Source organism: Rhamphochromis sp. 'chilingali' (assembly GCF_963969265.1).
Source record: "Rhamphochromis sp. 'chilingali' genome assembly, chromosome: 10".
In the NCBI taxonomy this organism is placed as follows: Eukaryota; Metazoa; Chordata; class Actinopteri; order Cichliformes; family Cichlidae; genus Rhamphochromis; species Rhamphochromis sp. 'chilingali'.
This window is the reverse complement of record NC_137937.1, coordinates 22,606,983-22,625,365: the sequence shown is the minus strand read 5'-3', so window position 1 is coordinate 22,625,365 and position 18,383 is coordinate 22,606,983. Positions and strand designations below refer to the sequence as shown.

Genomic DNA, 18,383 nt, shown 5'->3' with positions numbered 1-18,383 from the left:
AGATAGCCTTAATATATCAGAAACCAGCTGACATTTCAGTGTTCCCACTGTATATTTACAATAACACAAAACACGCCATGCAGTAATTTCTCTACGCTGCCCTCTATGTATCCTGACAAGATGATAGCTACAGCTGTGACACATTTCACAAAGTAACGTGTCTAACCAGCACTATAGCATAAAGCACTGTCACTTTGATTGTGCATAGAGCCTTTGTCTCCCCAAAGATCTCTGAAATATATTTATGGGAGGGGTAATAAGCAGTTTTAAGTGCCACAGAGGTCTGTCTTTGCTACAGTAACGGGCAGAGCTTCAGCTACAGCGTATATGCACATGTGGGTTTTCCCTACATAAATAAGCAGTGCCCACACCACCCTCTGCTAGTGTATGTGGCTTTGAGTGTGTGTATGCATGCATGCACGCACTGCAGGCCAGAGTCCCAGAACAGCTCGACAAGCTTAATACCATTATCAAGATTTACAGCGATGCTCATGTGGGACTTATATCAAAATGGCTGGTGCAAAGCACAGACAGGGCCGATGTCCCAATTAGCGAGCCTGAGGAATGGCAGTACACGCACAAGCACACACGCACAGACAAGAGGGTCCACAATCCCTTTCTCATCTCTACGTCTCACTATCTTTCTCTCTCAGACACTTCTGCATATTCACTATCTCTTGAACGCTGTCTCACACACACATGCACAAACATACTCTGCTCCCCCTTGGGACACTGCCTCTGGCCTTTACGGCAAGAGAAGGGGAAAAAAAAATGCTGAAATGGTGGAAATAAAGAAAGTGAAAACGAGACGGAGAATGAGGAAGCGAGAGACTGGAGCAGCATCCCAAACAGTTCACAGTTAACCAGTTACAGCTTCAAGCCACAAAGTTAACTTTGGCTACTGTGGATCTGATTTTAAGATTTAAAATCTGAAACATTAAGGCGTTCCCAGATTATGTACGAGTGCGATGCTCATGTGGGACTTATAAGTCGTAGCTTTCATACAGCGACTTATTTTCAATCCTTTGCATTTTGGATTTCATTTTAAAAGATAACAATTGACTTATCAGTGATTTAAGACGTATGTTCGTAATCTTCGACAGATAAAGTGTGTGCAAACACGCAGCATACATTGTTGGATTAGTCTCCTGAATGTGTATGTGCATGTATGTGACTGTGTATGTGTGTTTTCAGAAAACCAGGAAGAGCTTTAATGATAGACCAGAAAATGCAGACCAAGCATCTCCCTTTGTGAGTCTCAGAGAGGGACCAATTCAGCTACTGAACCCGAGATGTGGAAAGCGCTGAAATGTCTGAGGTGCTGCGGAGCCTCAGTTCATTATGATAAACACACCAAATACTAGATGCTCTCAGTGTCAAATCAAAATATCTTGATGATTCATTATTGAGTGCCAAAGAATTCTGTAATTCGCCTTTCAAAAGAGCTTTGGCATGGAAACAAATGACCAATTTCAATATTGAACTGTCATGAATTATTCATGGATGATTGTGGGCCTTTAGGCATTGAAATTTGAGAGCATTACCTTGTGTAATATCAAAACCTCTCGTGATAAACAGAAATGCACAGACCTCAATTAATTCTTTTGAAGCCTAAAGGATAGAACTTAAAATTAATCACATGACAAGATTTAAGCTTCATTCAGGTACTTTTCATCAGCGCTACATGTTGTTCTGCCGTAAGCCACAACACGATACAACAGCAGTGAAAACAGCGATCCATCCCTCCACCTGCTTTCACTTATTCAATTCAGAGTTGTGGTTGGTCCCACGTGTCATAGGGTGAGAGGCGGGGTACACGCTGGACAGGTCGGCAAGCTATCGCAGGCTAACCCAGACAGGCACACACCTTTGGCCAGTTTGGAAACACCAGTTAACCTATCATGTGTGTCTCTGGATTTTGTTGCTTTTCTCTTACCATCGTCAGTCTTTTTAGTCCTAAATCCAGTCGGTGCCTTCAGTAACTATTTACATTTTATTACTTGTTTTACCCACTGCATTTTCGCATTATTCTGATCTCAGTACTGATCAAAATAATAAGAGAATTATTGTCGATATTAGTGACAAAATTGGACAATTCAATTTACATTCATTCAAATTTAAAAAAAAAAAGTACCAACACTTAACACAAAACTAAAATCAACAGGACACTTTGCATTGTGCTACACTGCTGTTAATTAAAACAGGAATATGTTTATTCAACTAATCTAAGTGCTCCTAGAGGCAAAATATTAAGTAGAGGGAGATACTCCTCTACTTCCCCTGCGACATTTTACATACAGTGCAGTATTCCCACTTTGGGGAAGAAAAACAGTGAGAGGATAAAATATCTTTTGTCCAGTTTTTGTCCTGAAGCATTCATTACTTCATTATTCTTTGGTCAACTGGAATGTGACTGGTGATTTCACTGCCTCTTGGCCAACAGGATGGATACACTGACGTGCTGTCGGACAACTCACGTGAGCAACTGCATTGTATTTCTTGGCCTTCGTGCACTCAGTGTACTGCAGTTTGTGGTGCGTTTTCAGACTGTTGAATAAGTTACTTGAGTTTCTTTGCGGTGGAGACAATTCCACATAAACTCTTTGCATATGATTCAGTCCCATTTGCTCTTAGATAATACCTAGTTATTACTAAATATGAAGTATTTCCACAGAATTTCCAACCAGCAGATGAAGTTGATCTGCTTTCAGAGACAAGCTCTTCGCCCTCTGCTGTGCCTGGCGTTTTATTTTTGCTGTAATGGTCTGTTATCTGTTGCATATTTATCTTTCAACATATTAATACTCATCCAGATTACGTGATCAGCACACACAGGTGATGATATGCTTTGTATTCTATTGGCAGAGGATGTATTTCCAATATCATGTTCAGTTAATTGTGTGAAGCCAAAATGATTCATTGTGCTGTCCTGTTTTGAACTCCTTACCGAGCCTCCTCTTTCCTTTCACCTACTGAGAAAAAACTAATTAGTGAAGGAAATTTAAACATTAAGTCTTCAGAAAGAAACAGTTCATCCTTCCCTTTGTCTAGGCCAACTACAAACACACACCTTAACATCCACAGCTACACTTGTCACAAAGTCACAATCACATATACAAACACTCAGAGACACAAATGCATTCCTAAAGTAGAAAACAACAATCAATGTCAGCGCGTCACAGTTCAATAAGCAGACTAAACAGTGTTGCTCAATTATTACTGTCTTGTTTAACCAACAGCACAAGAACAACACTGAGAATCAATACCCTACCACGCAACAGAGTGTGTGTTTTATAACACCAAGGAACGATGTGTGTGTGTGTTTAATCCACTCAATGGATCAGCGACAGGAAAAGGTCTTTGATGATTAAACGTCCACTTAAGCAGTCTTCGCAAATGTGGAGATGTGTGCTTGTGCATGTGTGCGTTAACGTATTCTAAAAGATTCGACAAAGGGGAGATGGTAAATCTGCCTTGATTGATTATCTATAGGCAAAATGGTTACAACATTTGGTCTACAAAGGCTGAATATAACCTGTTTATTTCCACAGATTAGAGAGTCTAAGGTTTAGAGTGCTGACCTCAGCCAGACACTGTTAAAGTTTGGAGTTTTTTCAGAACAATAAATGTTGGCTCGTTAATGCTTCTGATGCTATTGCTCTATCTTAATTAAGTGGGAAATGTCTGCATGACAGCATGAGAAACTTAACATCATTTCATATAACACGCTCTAATAAGGCCTAATTTAGGGCATCAGGTTATTCTAACTCTAGTTCTCTGATGCTCAGGTCACTACATAGTCTGCAAAACCCTGACGGCACCAGTCTGTCTGAAACTCAGCAGCATTTTGTGATCTTAACTCTGTGCTCATTAAATAATTCATCAGACACACACCCCCTCTTGAACACAAAAAGCGTTAAAACTAAAACCTTAAAAGGGCTAAATGGTAGCAGAGCATCATGAGGAAGAAACTATTTTTGGAAGGCGGGTACATCTCATCCCCTTTAATCCTGGAACAGAAATGTCTGTCAGCTGAGAATTGAATGGCAAATATCACAGCAAAAAAAATCTAAAACCTCAAAGGTCTGTGTCCTCAGTCACTAGTGTGCTTGCTTAAAGAAAATTAAACTTAAATGAGCATCATTTTATTCATAATCACATACATAACTGCCTACTGTGGGTTCTGTGTTTTGTGAAGTGCAGGTGAAGACTTTCTGCCTGTTGAGCTGTACCATGTACTGCTTCCTGTTCAACCTAGTGAGCCAGTTCTGTAAAATACTGCAGGTAGCAGCACAAAGTCAGAAAAAGAAAATGTCAACTCAGAACAGGCAAGTTTGTCATTAGCTGCAAGTTTCAGTTCATTTCCAAACTAAAATTAAACTTTCGCGAGTTGCAAGTTGACCTGAGGCCAAAACGGCAGCCCTGTCCTCATTTTCTGACAAGACCTCAGCACTGAGCGGAGATAAACCAAAACCCTGGAGGGACCCAGAGGAGGAAGCAACACAAATAACTACAGTTACAATACAAGGATTTGGATGAGCTAGAGGGAGCCGTGGGCATTGTCTGGCTTTAGTCAGCTACTTTCTGCTTCTTTTGAAACTGTTCCTTGGGTGTGGATGACATTTCTCAGAACAGAGAAGGGGGAAAAACACTTCAAATGTTTCCACAAAGTTTTCCTTCTTCTGCCTTTTGTTCAAAGTTTAAATCTCCTCTTCCCCTAGGAAGGAAGGAAGAAAAGAAGGAAGGAAGGAAGGAAGGAAGGAAGGAAGGAAGGAAGGAAGGAAGGAAGGAAGGAAGAAAGAAAGGAGAGGAGGGAAAAGGCTCAGACCAAAGAGGAGAAAGATGAGAGAGGGTGAGGAAGTGACAGATGCAAGACAACGTAAAAGAAGAACACGCACGGACACACGAGAGCGCTGAGGAAAAAGGAGGTTCTTTTCATGTGGTGAAATAACCCTGCTGTGACACTATGACATAAGCCTCACATTCATTCATGCACTCAGATAAAGTAACCCATATGCACGCTTTTGGCACAAATGCAACATATATAGATTACAGAACATACCATAATGCACAGTATATTTCAACAGCAGGCGATGATGGTGTAACTGATGGCAATAAAACAGCAAAACTTGAAAAAAAAAAAAGATGCACATAGAAACAACAATAATTGTGGCATCATATAATCATGTGTGCTCCCGTGTTTTGGTTTTTACTGTGCAATTAATGCAATAACTCAGAAAAGAGCGCTTTTAAAATGCATAGCCATATTCTGAGAACAAAAATACAAAACATTAAATCGTTTTCCAAATACATCCCCAGCCAACTCATTGAGTTACAACCAATTTGGTACAAAGATGATTAGGCTGAGAGATGAGCATTTTGTGAGGATAATGGGGATATAATGAATTGTTACAACTGTACAGGTGGCTTTTCCCGCCTTCCTCAAACTCCAACTGCCAAAATATCAGACATGGTCCAAGACAGTGATGGGAAGTAAAAAAACTGCCAGAAGCACAACTGCTACTGCATATGGAGACACAGTTTCTATCCACGCTCCTACTTTAACTGCCAAATTAACCGTTCAGAGCCTGTGAGTGTGTGTGTGTGTGTGTGTGTTGGCTGCCCTGCATTCACACCCCCTTGTATGCTAGTGTTGAACAGGGTAGAGACACTTGTCCCTTAGTGTACTGTGTCTGTGTCTTTCTCCTATTATTGGCGCTCTGATTTAGCCACATGTCATTGGACACTGAGCCAGTTTGTGTTCGGAAAAACCGTTACTGCACAACTACACCAGCTGTGCCTCGGGGATGAGATGATGATGGCAACCGAAAAAGAAAAAGAGCAAAGAAAAAAGAAAAAGCAGAAATATGCCTGAGGTGACTGGATGGGACTATCTCAAATCAAATTTGTTGGATCGCAGTCTTTGATTTGAAACACCTGTCTCGCATTGTGGCCTTTTAATAGTCTTCATAAAATCGTGGCTTCTGCTCATATGAGCCAGTTCTCCAAAGAGTCCATTCTACTATCACTGTGAAAAGAGAGCTAATCTGTGCCTTTGTTGCAAGCTCAGAATGAAACAAAGACTGTGTGGGCCCCCCCCAAACTTCATGAAGACTCTAAAGCCACAGTAACAATCTGCCACGCATGAAAAATAAACAGCTCCTTGACCTAAAATGTCCAAATATAAAAGCAAAGAACTGGAGCTGGTAAGTGGTGAAAAAGGAAAAAAGATAGCAATTATAAAATCAAGAGCCTACTGAAAAGATGTGCAGCTCAAAACAATACTTTTAATTTTAATAGAAACCTTTATCGTGGCTGTTGGATCCTTTTATGATTAATCAGTAGTCATTCATTAAATCCACAAACTTTTTTATTAGATTTCTTTTATAGATTTGTGGTTAAAAGTAGTTCTGAAGAACTAGAGTTCAGACTGAGTTATTTACTATAGAAAGGCAACTTTCTATAGTAAACGTCAGTGTTATTTAATACTGAAATAATTGACTGATGTTCAATTTGTTTTTGACTTTTTTCCATGCGGAGCTATTTTAGCTTTTCTCAACTAAAGCATGCGTAGGTGGCTGCGACCGTGTACAATTACATCTAGATTACATCAGCTGTCAGATGACGGCAGAGAGCCCCAGTGTTCATCCTACTTGACGCAGATCACAGATAATGATGCGACACTGCACTGTTTCATGACCAAATGTTCCCCACCTTTAATTAAAACGTATGTTTTGATTATTTTTAAGCATCTAAAATGACAATTAAAAAATAAAACACTGAATCTTTGACTAAAACAATAAAACACTGACTTTTTAAATGTTGTCCAGTTTCAGAAATATACAGTGCAGTATCTCCAAAAAGCCTGTCAAAATTAGTTAAATATTAATATTTAGTCAGGACCAGAATTGTGTTATATCATCACTTTGAGTTGCCAGTTTTGTGTCCTCATATTAGAACTGAAATTTCAAGACAGTAAGTGACAGCACAATGTGTGTCTTAAGGGTATTTTTCAGAAATTGTATCATAGAACTACAGAAATACTTGAGGATAAAAATTATGAAATGCCATCAAGTAAAGTGCATACGATATTAAGCACAGGGTGTGGGCATAAAATTGAGAGAATGAGACATTTCAAGGTCAACCCAAGGAGAGGATTGTTGTGTTGTTAATAAAAATCACTAAATCTTGTAATGGACCCCAGCAAGCCTGAGAGTTTAAAAAAAACAAGTAGACAAGCATCAAGTTATGACACATACACACATGCATGAACACATACACTCAAAGCCTGTGTGGGAAGAAATCAATGAAAACAAAGCATTGCTGAAATGTGCTATAAACAACAGCAAAAAGCAAGTCAGTAGGTCTTTACTTTTATAGCTGCACTGCTGAGTCACAATGTGAAGCACCCACAATAAAAACCAACTGAGGTTGCTGAGACACTGTACGAGACACCATCTTTAATCTCTCAGTCATTCAAAACAACTAAAGCCGTCACCCATTGACCTCATCAGCACCCCACTTAATTTTAAGCCTCTTTGGAAAGAGCCTTTCCTAAAAAGTAATATCTGATTATCTCCGCCAGCTGCTGACTCAATGGCTGGCAGCAAACGGTTGACCCTTGAATCTTTTTTAAGCTTTTTAAGCATAAAGGCTATTGGTGCGATAAGTAAAAGTGAAAAAATAAACAGAAATAACTTTGATAAAGTCAACAAATTTAAAATCCTACTCTTCATTCAGAAAGGTGAGTTTGCTAAGCTAGAGTCGTGATTTGTCAGAAGTATTTTTGAGTAGTGTTGTGTTTGAATGCCTTCCTTCACAGGCCCACCTATTTCTTAAAGTAGCTTTTTTTGTTGGGTTTTTAACTTTTGATATATTTTTAATCTATTTTTAAAGTAAAATAAAAGCCACTTTTTGACTAGCACGCCTGTACCCGTGTGTCCTTTGCTGGTTCCATTGCAGACTGGTTAACAAAAAACTATATTTACTGTTGCAGGGTAACAGAATTTTGTTTGACTGTTAGCTGTTCAGTTTTAACATTGCGAAATAAAAGGCACACAAAGATGGAATATTTTAGACCAGCACTGTAAACCACCCACTTATGTCCTTTGAAGTGTTGCCTTACTTTAGCATAACTTTCAGTTACATTTTGCCTCATTATCTGAGACGTTGCTTGATCTTGCTCTAATTTTCCTGCTCTAGATGTTCTTTAGACTACCTGAGTAGGTTACATCTTAATTTCTGATATCTTTAGCCTGCACATAAAGCTAGTGAATCACTGACTGGTCTAAACTGCAGCTAATTTTGATACAAATCAGTGCTGCCTTTTCTGTTTGGAGCCAGGAACAACCAAGGGTTGTTGCTTTTCAGACTCCCATCTTCCTCAGACCAAATCAAACATTAGCTCACTAGAAACATTAATCAGTGACAATCTACAAATAGACTGGTGAATAGGGTACTTTAACTACATGGTAACTGGTAGTCTTGTATAATCAAGTGAAAACATTAACTTTTTAAACACTGCACGAATACATGTCTCCAATTCAGAAGCTCCAAGTCCAAGATGTGGTTAGTCTAGGAGCCATGAGGAGATGCAACTGACAGCTGTCAATCAACAGTCACGTGAAAGACATCAAAGCTTTTATCCTTTATTAAATAATTTTCATAACTACACAAATTTACCTATGAACAAACAAACAAACAAACAAACAAAAAAGTCAACTGACTCCATATTTGATTAAATACAAATGAGGCTATTTTTGTTCATCTTTAACGGCCTCAGCTGTGAGTTAGGCTTTCCAAACTATTCATATGAGACATAAGGCCTTTCTTTGTGTTACTTTAAAAACAGCTAAAGTGCAACGCACTGTTCTAGGATATTTGTCATCAGACTTGAATGTTTCAGTATATTTTGGCACTAGACTTTATTTCCACATTGGCTACAGCCCCAAGTGGCAGCTGCCGCTCCAGTCATAACCTCAAAACAAGCCAAGTAACGCAGACTTCATAGAGTGACCTTCAACTTTTAGTGTTTTGTTAAATCAAATTACGTTTCTCTCAGAGAACTGTCAGAAAGGTGATCCCTTCTATCGCCTCCCCCCCACCCCCCTCAATCCCTAGCCCGTCTCACTCTTCTATGATCACCTTTTTCCCTGATGAACAAAAGATTTCACAAAGCAAGACTTTCTTTTTTTTCCACAATGTAAAGTCATTATTCTCTCTCCTTTGTCTCCACTCTCCACCTACAAGTACCTTCCTACCTGTGTTCCTCTGGGGGAGGTGTTGGTGGGAAAAAAAATGCTGTGTGCATGGATAATTCTGGAATATAACAATGTGATATTTCATCTGCACGCGCACACAAACACACTCGCCGGACACAGAAAACGTGCCTTGTCAGCGAAGTACTGCCCATATTCATTAGCCACTTAGAATGCTGTGTTCAAATGAATCAAAGTAAACTGCTTACACGTAATCTTGTCACCCGCAGAGTAAAATATACCACGTCTGTTATTACATTGGTGTGGAGCCAAAATGAGTCAATGGCCTTGCAGTACCATATGGGTGTCTAGTGTACAGAGTATATTTGTGTGTGTACAAGTTTCTACCTACTGCAATAAATGCTAACAGAATAAGCTGCTGTCATTTGTGCACATTATTATCTGTGCATGTGTGTTATGTATTTGTTTTTCATAAGCCTACAAGGGGAATAACACAGTGAATTACATCATATCTATAGCGAGCAATGGCCGACCAAAAGTGGTGGTTTTTGGGGGGGTTTTACAACACACACTAAATCCTTTTTTCTTTTTTTCACTGCATCCTACTGAATTACAATGTACGCTTTCAAGAAAGGCTTCTATGCGCGTTTGTTTGTGTACACGGATATGTGCAAAATGCAAGCGTAAGCCTAGGAGGTAAAAATTTGCAGTGGCGATTATAGTAATTATGGTTTCAGGTTTTTTGGATATTCCTTTAGATGGACCACTAGATTACCAGGCAGTTTTGGCAAAGAAAGAGGGAGAGTGGGGAAAAGAAAAGAGTTACTGTTGGGGAAGGGGTGGACTGAGGGAGCAAGGGAGAGAGGAAAACTTTCAGAAGACAGGGAGAAGGAGCGCAAGAAAGAAGGAGAGAGAGCAACAAAAAGGGAGAAGAGAGAATGTAGTGGCGAAAGATAGGAAGACGAGAGAGACTAATCCTTCAGGCAGCTTCCAAACACTACTCAGCCTGCTCACTCGCTCCCTCCTCCTCCCTGTTCTCCTCCCCCCATCTCCCTCTCCGCTCTCGACCAAGAGTTGAATGGACTTTTACAGTGCAGCTTTGTTTCCCGTCAAAAAGGAGCATGAATGTCAAATTCTCAAAAAAGAAAAGAAAGAAAGAAAGAAAGAAAGAAAGAAAGAGAACACCTTCTTATGCTGTTCTTTCACTTCCCTTCTCTAATCCAACACACTCTCTTTCATCGTGCCTCCATTTCCCTGTGTTTCCCTATGTTTGTCCTTTCTTCTCTGCTCCCTCACTCTCACGCTCTCAGTATAGGGCAAAGCTCATAACAAGCTTTCAGCAGAGACAAAAAGGACCCGGGACCCAGCCTCGTGGACCCCCTGTCGCGGCATGTCGTCTTTTCTCAATGGCAGCTTAATTACATATTCATGGAAACACAAATAAGACACTCTTGCTCCAACACACAAACACGCCACTCGGCCAAAACACCCAACATCCATCTGCTGGTCGTGTGTCTGCCCTCGAGAAACTGTTCTTCCAAAAGAGAGCAACACATATGTGGAAGTGTCTCGCCTCATATTCGCCTGTTTGAAGGAGGGACACTTGTGTAATGCAGCCACACAAAAGTTTAAGCGCTGCAAACATCTGTGATATTGTTCAAAAAAATAATAATAATAAGATACACACATTTTAAATGTGCAGCCTGTCTTTAATATGTGCACCAAGCAAGCAAAAAATAAAAAATAAAATCTGGAGACGGAGCAGACTGTAGCTTTGGCATGAATCCAAACAAAGTGTCAAAGACAGACACGGGAGGGGGCGAGGGATTAAGCTGAAGAGGCAGAAGTTGTTGGGTCCAGCCCCCCCACAGGAAGATGAAACAAAGGTGTCCTATAATCGCTTGTCTCCAATAAGTGAAGCTTGCTGCTTGTTGTTTCTGAAGCAAATAAACCAACCCGTGCTATTTACTGGAGGTTTTACAGTATCAAATAAAAAGAATATATAGACCATGAAAAGCCTCGGCTGGCGGCTGCAGACACAGGCAAGGCCTTAAAACAAAGAGATTCAGGGTGAGATTTCAATGAAGAGCAGCTGGCATAGTGTGGAGCTCCATTTCTCTACCTGTCTCGTTCCTTCCTTTCAATTCCATTTATCTGTACTGGACCCGTAGGAGAAGGCGTTTGTGTGTGTGTGTGTGTGTGTGTGTGTGTGTGTGTGTGTGTGTGTGTGTGTGTGTGTGTGTGTGTGTGTGTGTGTGTGTGTGTGTCTCAATGTGTAGGCAAACTCTCTCTCCCTCTCTCTGCCAGATAGATGAGTTTCTGTGACCACACACACACAAAAAATACAAAATGTCCTGCTGCTTGTGGGCCCCGTTCGGAAGCACAACAATATGTCCAGTGTTTTGGCTACACTCTAATTAAACAGCGTAAATCTAAGTAGAGAAAGACGCTGAGTGGTGAGAGACGGCAGCAGCAGGGGAACAAAATAATAAAAAATGACAAAGATTTACAAGGCAAACAGCATGTCAGAGGTAGCAGATGGGAAAGAAGAAAAACAGGACAGAGAATAGGAGAAATGGGGACATATGACAAGAGGGAAGAGCCGAGACATGGACAACAGCACAAAAATCTGTGGCCCGGCACTGAGTGGCAGGGATTCACCAAGTCCAACTGTTTACTACTGGGATCAGAAATGCAGAGTTTCATAAGCAGCAACTTAATCACAAATGACCTTTTTTTAGCCTTAGAAAACAAATTCTATTGGATGTTTCTTTACAAAAGGTCATTCGCTTTTTTGTTGTTTTTTTACAACTCAACCCGATCTGCCCATGTGCAGCTAATTTTCATACCGTTTCTGAATGCATTTTTTCCCTTGCTGGTGGAGCATAATTAACAAATTTTAAAGATAAAACAGTCAAACAGGGTTATCATTTTCCTGAGTGCAGGATTCCATGGGACCAACGGGAACTATATAGTAGGCCATTGATTGAGAACAAACGGCGTTTTCTCAGTACAACCACCCTACACACAGAGACACGCACACGGGCACAGACGCAGCTAACAAAAACAAAAAGCCTGGAAATGAGAGCACCAAATGAGGCCTTAGGTTTCTCAGACCATGAAAAATTCATAATTCCAGATCTTTACATGAAACTCTAGAAGGAATTAGGCCTAACAGCGGGAGACGCTGGGAATCGGTTTCAGAATATTTTGCTTTCTCTTTTTCGTCTTTTCTCTAGCTCAGGCTCTCTCTCTCGCTAGTAAACATGCACGTTCACAGAGACACAAATGCACACAGCAGAACACAAGCGCGCACACACAGGGATGCATTCTTATGTTCCATCCTGGGTTTTCCCCTGCGGAGAGTAAGATACTAAATGGTGCAAGTGGTGTCTGGCGTGACGCAGTTTGTCGACACAGCCTTTTGAAAACCGCACAAAGAAGGATTTCTTGTCTTCTTTCCTCAAAGAAAAACACGCCTGCAAAGTTCTCTGCTGCTACGCAAACAACTCGAGTTCGGGCTCTTGATTCTCGAAATAGGTTGAGCTGTAATTGCTATGTGTTGATGTACTGAAGGTGGACGGCATTTTCACAGTGCAACATAAAATGTACTCAGTGAATAGATGAGCAGCCATGGCCCACAGGCAAGCAGGGAAAAAAAGGTGAGGAAAACCCATTCAGCAACTAACAGAAGACACTGACTGAAAGGATAGAGATAGAGAAAAGGTGGGTGGTAAAAAAAAAAAAAAGTCTCATCACTGGTCACACTTAAAGAGAGAGTCTATGAAACACACGGATGAGTAAGCAAGGATAAGATTTTTTTTTTTTTTTTTTAAAGAAAAAGGCAGAGAGAGCAAGGGAAATCTGCCATCACTAGGCTACTGCTAGCAGCAGGAGGGTCTTCGATACAAAACAACCCCAGACACAGTCAAAGACTTCCTTTCACACACTCCCATGAACGCCTGTCCGCGCACACAAGCCATGCACATAGAGTATGCTCACACACACAACACACACAGAAAGCAAACAGAATGCTGCACTGTCTGACTGAAAAAAAAAATCTTTCTCTGTGTGTGTGTGTGTGTGTGTGTGTGTGCATATGGCAGTAAGTGTGACAGTCAGTGAGCTTGTCCAGTCCTAGTGGAGTGATCAAAGCTAGTACAAACCACCCAGAGAGATCTCCCTTCCTCATCCATTCATCCTTTCGCTTTCTCACTTTATCTCCCTCCATCTCTCTCTCACACCCTCTGATGCAGAAACGCCATCATATTTACCACGCAGAATCTGCTCAACCAATTGCACAGCGCTGGCTTGAGCAGCACAGCCAATCAAAGTGGCCTATTTAGTTCCAATAATTCCCAGCTGCCCCCCTACAAGCACTGAACCCTGGATGGCGGCACTACACCATAGGACAGGGACATAGCATAATGGGAGACAGCATGGGAGCCCTGGCAATATTATAATGCCGAATGTGCACACACACATGCAATGAAACGCCACATGAGCTCGGAACTCTATGACAGTGCCAAGTTCGCACAAACGCGCAAACACACACACACTCCACAGGAGTTCTCTGAAACCGTCCCCAACCTGCCAAGTTTATGAATGCACAACTTTACAGTTCTGTACCAACACATTCACATACATATGCAACTACACACCAACAGTTCTCTGTAGCTATAGAGCACAGCTTTAAACGAAGTGAGAAAGCATCCTGAAATAGATCTGAATGTTCAGTTTAAAGAAACGTGTAAGCTGTAACACAACAAGCTGCCACACAAATGCACGAAAAGTTGAATTGTAGAACCTAGCTACACAGCACCTGAGTCATCGTGGGTTTTTTTTAAAAGTGGACTTCTGAGACTTTGTGCAGCAATCTTGACATCCATTCATTCCAGATCAAAATGTAAGGGGGCTTAGCTAATGGCTTTAAAAGGCACAACTACTTGCACTCAAGCTGGCATGAGAGGATTTCAACTAACACTCTCCTCTGATTGTACTGTATGTGCACATGTCAGTGTGTGCACAAGCGCCTTTGTGTATGAGAGACTTCTCCACAGCCCAATACACTTTCTACCGTGCTGCACAGCTAGGAGAGACGTCTGCAGGCCAGATTAAATGACTGAGAGCTAAAAAATGAATGAATAAATCAAAGGTTCATAATTAAAAGCTTAAGGGAGAACTAAATGTGAAGTAAAATAACTTGGCTTGAACCCTTTGTGTGAAATAAGTGTACTCAAAATGGATTTAAAAAAAGAAAAAAGAAAACAAAACAGCTTCCCTCTATTTGAGAAACCTTTGTGATTCATTACGATCAGATTTGAATCAAAAGCAGCGCCAGCATCATTCCCACAAACACCATCATCCTGAACATCGTTAGTCATGACTTCAAAAACAAACTGCTATTAAACTCGCCAAAAACCACATATTCCACTGTGGAGTACAAACTAGAGGCCAACAGCTGGCCCTAAGACATTCAATGATGCATGAGCTGCAATGGACGGAAGAATAATCTGGTTAGAACAACTGGATGTATTTTCGTGTTCCATGTACACGGAACGATCTTTGGGATTTGAAGGAGGTTCTCTCCCACTGATCCACAGACAGGATCAGCTAGGTACACAAAGACCCCCCCCCCCCCCTTCAGTTAAGTTGTGTTTGTGTGTTTTACCCCATTCAATAGAACAGCTAATGAAGTGACTCCTCTCACACAAGGAAACGACTTCAGAGACACGAGCCAAGTTGGTTGTGAACAGTGACAGAAAAAACACACACATAACAGCTACGCCAAATGGATGCGGAAGAGGAGAAGCAGAGGATTCAAAAGATTTTTTTCTTTTAAATGAGGGCAGAATGCGAGAAAAACGACACTTTTCAGGACTGTGAAAATATACAAGTTTCTTCTCCCTTAAAACGCATCAACAGTTTAAGCTTCCAATTATCAGATTTTACAATGAAAGTTAAATTGAGCCGCGTATTGGCACCGATGTGCAATTTATCAAAGGTTGGTGAAACCCTGCTCAAATCGTGTCCCCTAAATTGAAATGTATCGATTTAACAGTAAACCAATGGAGAACGGTTATAATGAATGTTAGCGGCAGTTACTGAAAAGCTGTTCCCCAGGGCAATGAGAGAAAGGCGGCAGCAACATCATGTCCAATTACTACCCAGATTCGGCACAAAAACCTGAGGCTAATCTGTAATGTCAATACTAATGTATGCACTACATCCTTGTGTAGCATATGACAGTTACTCTAGGGAATACTCTAGAAGTTTTTCAAGTGGAATTATTAGTTTTATGGCAGAGGCTGAAGCTTTGCGTGAATTCTTTATAAGAAACTATAGGGTCATAGCTAAATAGAAGACAAACATCGAGCAAGAGTGGCTTTAAGAAGGTCAGCTTTTAAAAAGGTGGTGGTGAATAAAGCTGTGTCGTAAAACAGCACCGGGGCTGGGCATTAATTCTTTTGGAGGAACATTAACAGGGCACAAGTTCTCCCTGAGAAGGTCAATAAGAATGTGAAAGCTGGAAAGATGCGTCTGGTTTCAGCATTTTCACGAATCCCACATGGTTCATGATAAATTTAAAAAAAAAATCCTATCCAGGAGAGCATCCGGTTAAAAGTTGGGCTGCTTGCAGTGTATGACCCGCGACATTCCCCACAAACACCGGCCATAGTGGGTGGTTGCTTCTCACTCTTCAGAAATATCACTTTAATATCCCCGTTATGCTTCACTAGGGCGTATAGTAAGTAACGGCTCTAATACTCAGCACCGAAACATCTTTACATTATGTGTTTGCGCTATCTTTGGATTCTGCTTAATCCTGCTGGGCTGTATTACAGTCCTCACTTTCAGCCCATTCCTTCTGCCTCCTTCCGATTGCGTTATGAGATCCATAAGACTGTAATTGCCTTTAACCTTCTGGCGGCGCAGTGTTCGTGACTTCTGATCGGTCTTTCAATCGGAGCAATGGACCTTCGTTAATTTTAACGAAGTACTGCGCAATTAATGCACTAGTCGCCCAATCAGAGATTCTCCAGCCCTGCCTGCCCTTCACGGTGTTTTCACATTAATGTAACTGCATCTGCGCATAGTTCATTTGTCCGCTCAGAACTGAAACAGAACTGGCAGAAAATCCCCGCAATATTCTGTTCTGCCCGCGAGGTCCCACGATACTGCTCGCGAGTTTTGCAATTATATTCCTATTTATCTGGTTCTCAATAGTGGGTCAAGTGCACGTTTCTCTGTGTATTAAGTCTAATTTTAAGTCGTTTTTCTACACAGCAGGCTATCGTTTTCGGTCTTCCCGGATTAATTAGCCTATTAGTCGTATTTCCCTGGGAAGAAAAAAAAGTGGGCTGTGAGTTTAGCTGCTTTTCAGCACACTTCAAGCGGCCAAGAAAATGCGCATACACAGTTTACACATTAAGATGCTGACCATATACTAAGCTAGTCTTCTACTCTAAGTCAATTTAAATGGAAATATGGCCAAAAAAAAGTATATCTCCTTGTTGAGGGGATACTTCTCTGGGTCTACTAATTGACATGCCGCCCATACCACTTAAACGCACCTCGGCAGTGAAGGAGAAGACCCATCACTTTCAAACGTGCAAGGTGTAATTAAAGCGCTTGACAGAAGACGCGCTCTCACGCCTTACCTTGAGCGACTCCTACGTGTATTAGCACCAGGACAATCAGGATCCTCGGCGTGGCGCTCATTCTCACCAGGCTGGAGCTCCCGAGTACTATTCCACTTCTCTGTCCACTTTTACCCATTACAGGCAACGCGTAATACACATAAACTCCTCCGTCCACGGTGGGTGAAACGAGAACCCACCCCCCAACACGTCCTCCACAACAGGATCTGCTGGTTGATCAGACGTGTCCAAGACCAAAGCGGCTGGTGTGTAACTTCTAGTCCCGATGTCTAAGTCCGTCTCAAAAGGCGCGGGGCGAGCTGTGATAGCAGAGGTGGAAACAGCCACGGGCTCCCTTCACTCGTGTCAGCGGCACTGCTGCCTTGCCACTAAGCTCTCTCCGTGCGTTCTCTCCTTCTCCACCGTCTCTGTTTACGCAGAGAGAAATGCCACCGCCCTCTGGCTACCATGCGAGACCATGTTTCTCCCTCTCTTCTCTTCTTTGCTTCCCTTTCCCTGTCTTTCGTGAACGTACACACGAAAATACGAAATGCAGATAAAATCTCAGCTCACGCGTTTCACTTTTAATGACACGTCTGAACAGCGTTGTGCTCGTGGCAGGTGCGTTCTTTCACTCTAAAGACAGTGAACAGACTTTAAAGAACCTTGTATTTCCTCCTAGATGCTAAAATTTAGGAGAGAGGGAGTAGTTTAACTTTTTTCTTTACTTTCTTGGATTTTTTTATTGACCATCTAATGATTGCACGTGTACGAGTTTGTGCGCCTTCAAAATCTCTCAGTGTGGAGCAAAGCAAGGATAGGGTTTCTCGAGAGCTTAGTTTACCGACTAATGCCTGCCCCCTGACGGCCACGTCCGTTGGACCTGCATGAAGACATATCAGTGAGAGGTATAATTCAACAACAGCTTCTTTTATTGCTATTGGGTTAAACAGAATAGATGGATTATTTGATATTCGCAAGGAATAACTGATTGTGCCTGTGACTGTTCGCTTTTCCCTCATTCTTTTGACCACATTTCTGCCCCTCTAGTGCCAGGTGCGTGTACCATAAATCCAAGTGTTGTTGTGACCCTCGGACTCAGTTGCTCTTTGAACTACTGGACATCCACTTCTTCGTGATGTGCATCATCTTAAAGCAGACTACTAGAAATAAGTGATCACTTGCCATAGAGACGAGCACAGGAATTTATTCAAAAATGAATGCCTGAATGTAAGATTTTATTAAAAGCAAAATGAGAGACCGTTCACCTTAAAAGGAGAACTCCTTCAGTGCCACTTCCCATAGATGTGCTAGAGAATAATGAACTTTCAAATAAAATTATGCAGTAGCAATAACCACTTGAATTTTGCACTGCAATCCTTTAATAGTTCTACATTTGCGGACTTAAGTGTCAAAACTTTTTACAAGGCTACATCTAGATTCTTATTCCATTTTGTCAAAAGTACAACCAGGTATCATGTGCATCTTTAAGCACTATATGTAACCAGTGTCACCTTAAAGTAGC

At 41.3% G+C, this 18,383-nt stretch overlaps 1 protein-coding gene across 2 annotated transcripts in view; it reads right to left on the bottom strand.

Moving 5' to 3' along the window:
• Window positions 1-17,306, bottom strand: part of LOC308403754 (netrin receptor UNC5C-like) — a 192,360-nt gene extending 175,054 nt beyond the window's left edge. For both annotated transcript variants that reach the window (XM_080893459.1, XM_080893460.1), the window contains exon 1: window positions 16,880-17,306. In XM_080893459.1, coding sequence (XP_080749585.1) covers window positions 16,880-16,997 — 118 coding nt within the window. In that variant the 5' untranslated portion in view covers window positions 16,998-17,306. The remainder of the gene's footprint in view (window positions 1-16,879) is intronic.
• Between the last annotated feature and the right edge of the window lie 1,077 nt (window positions 17,307-18,383).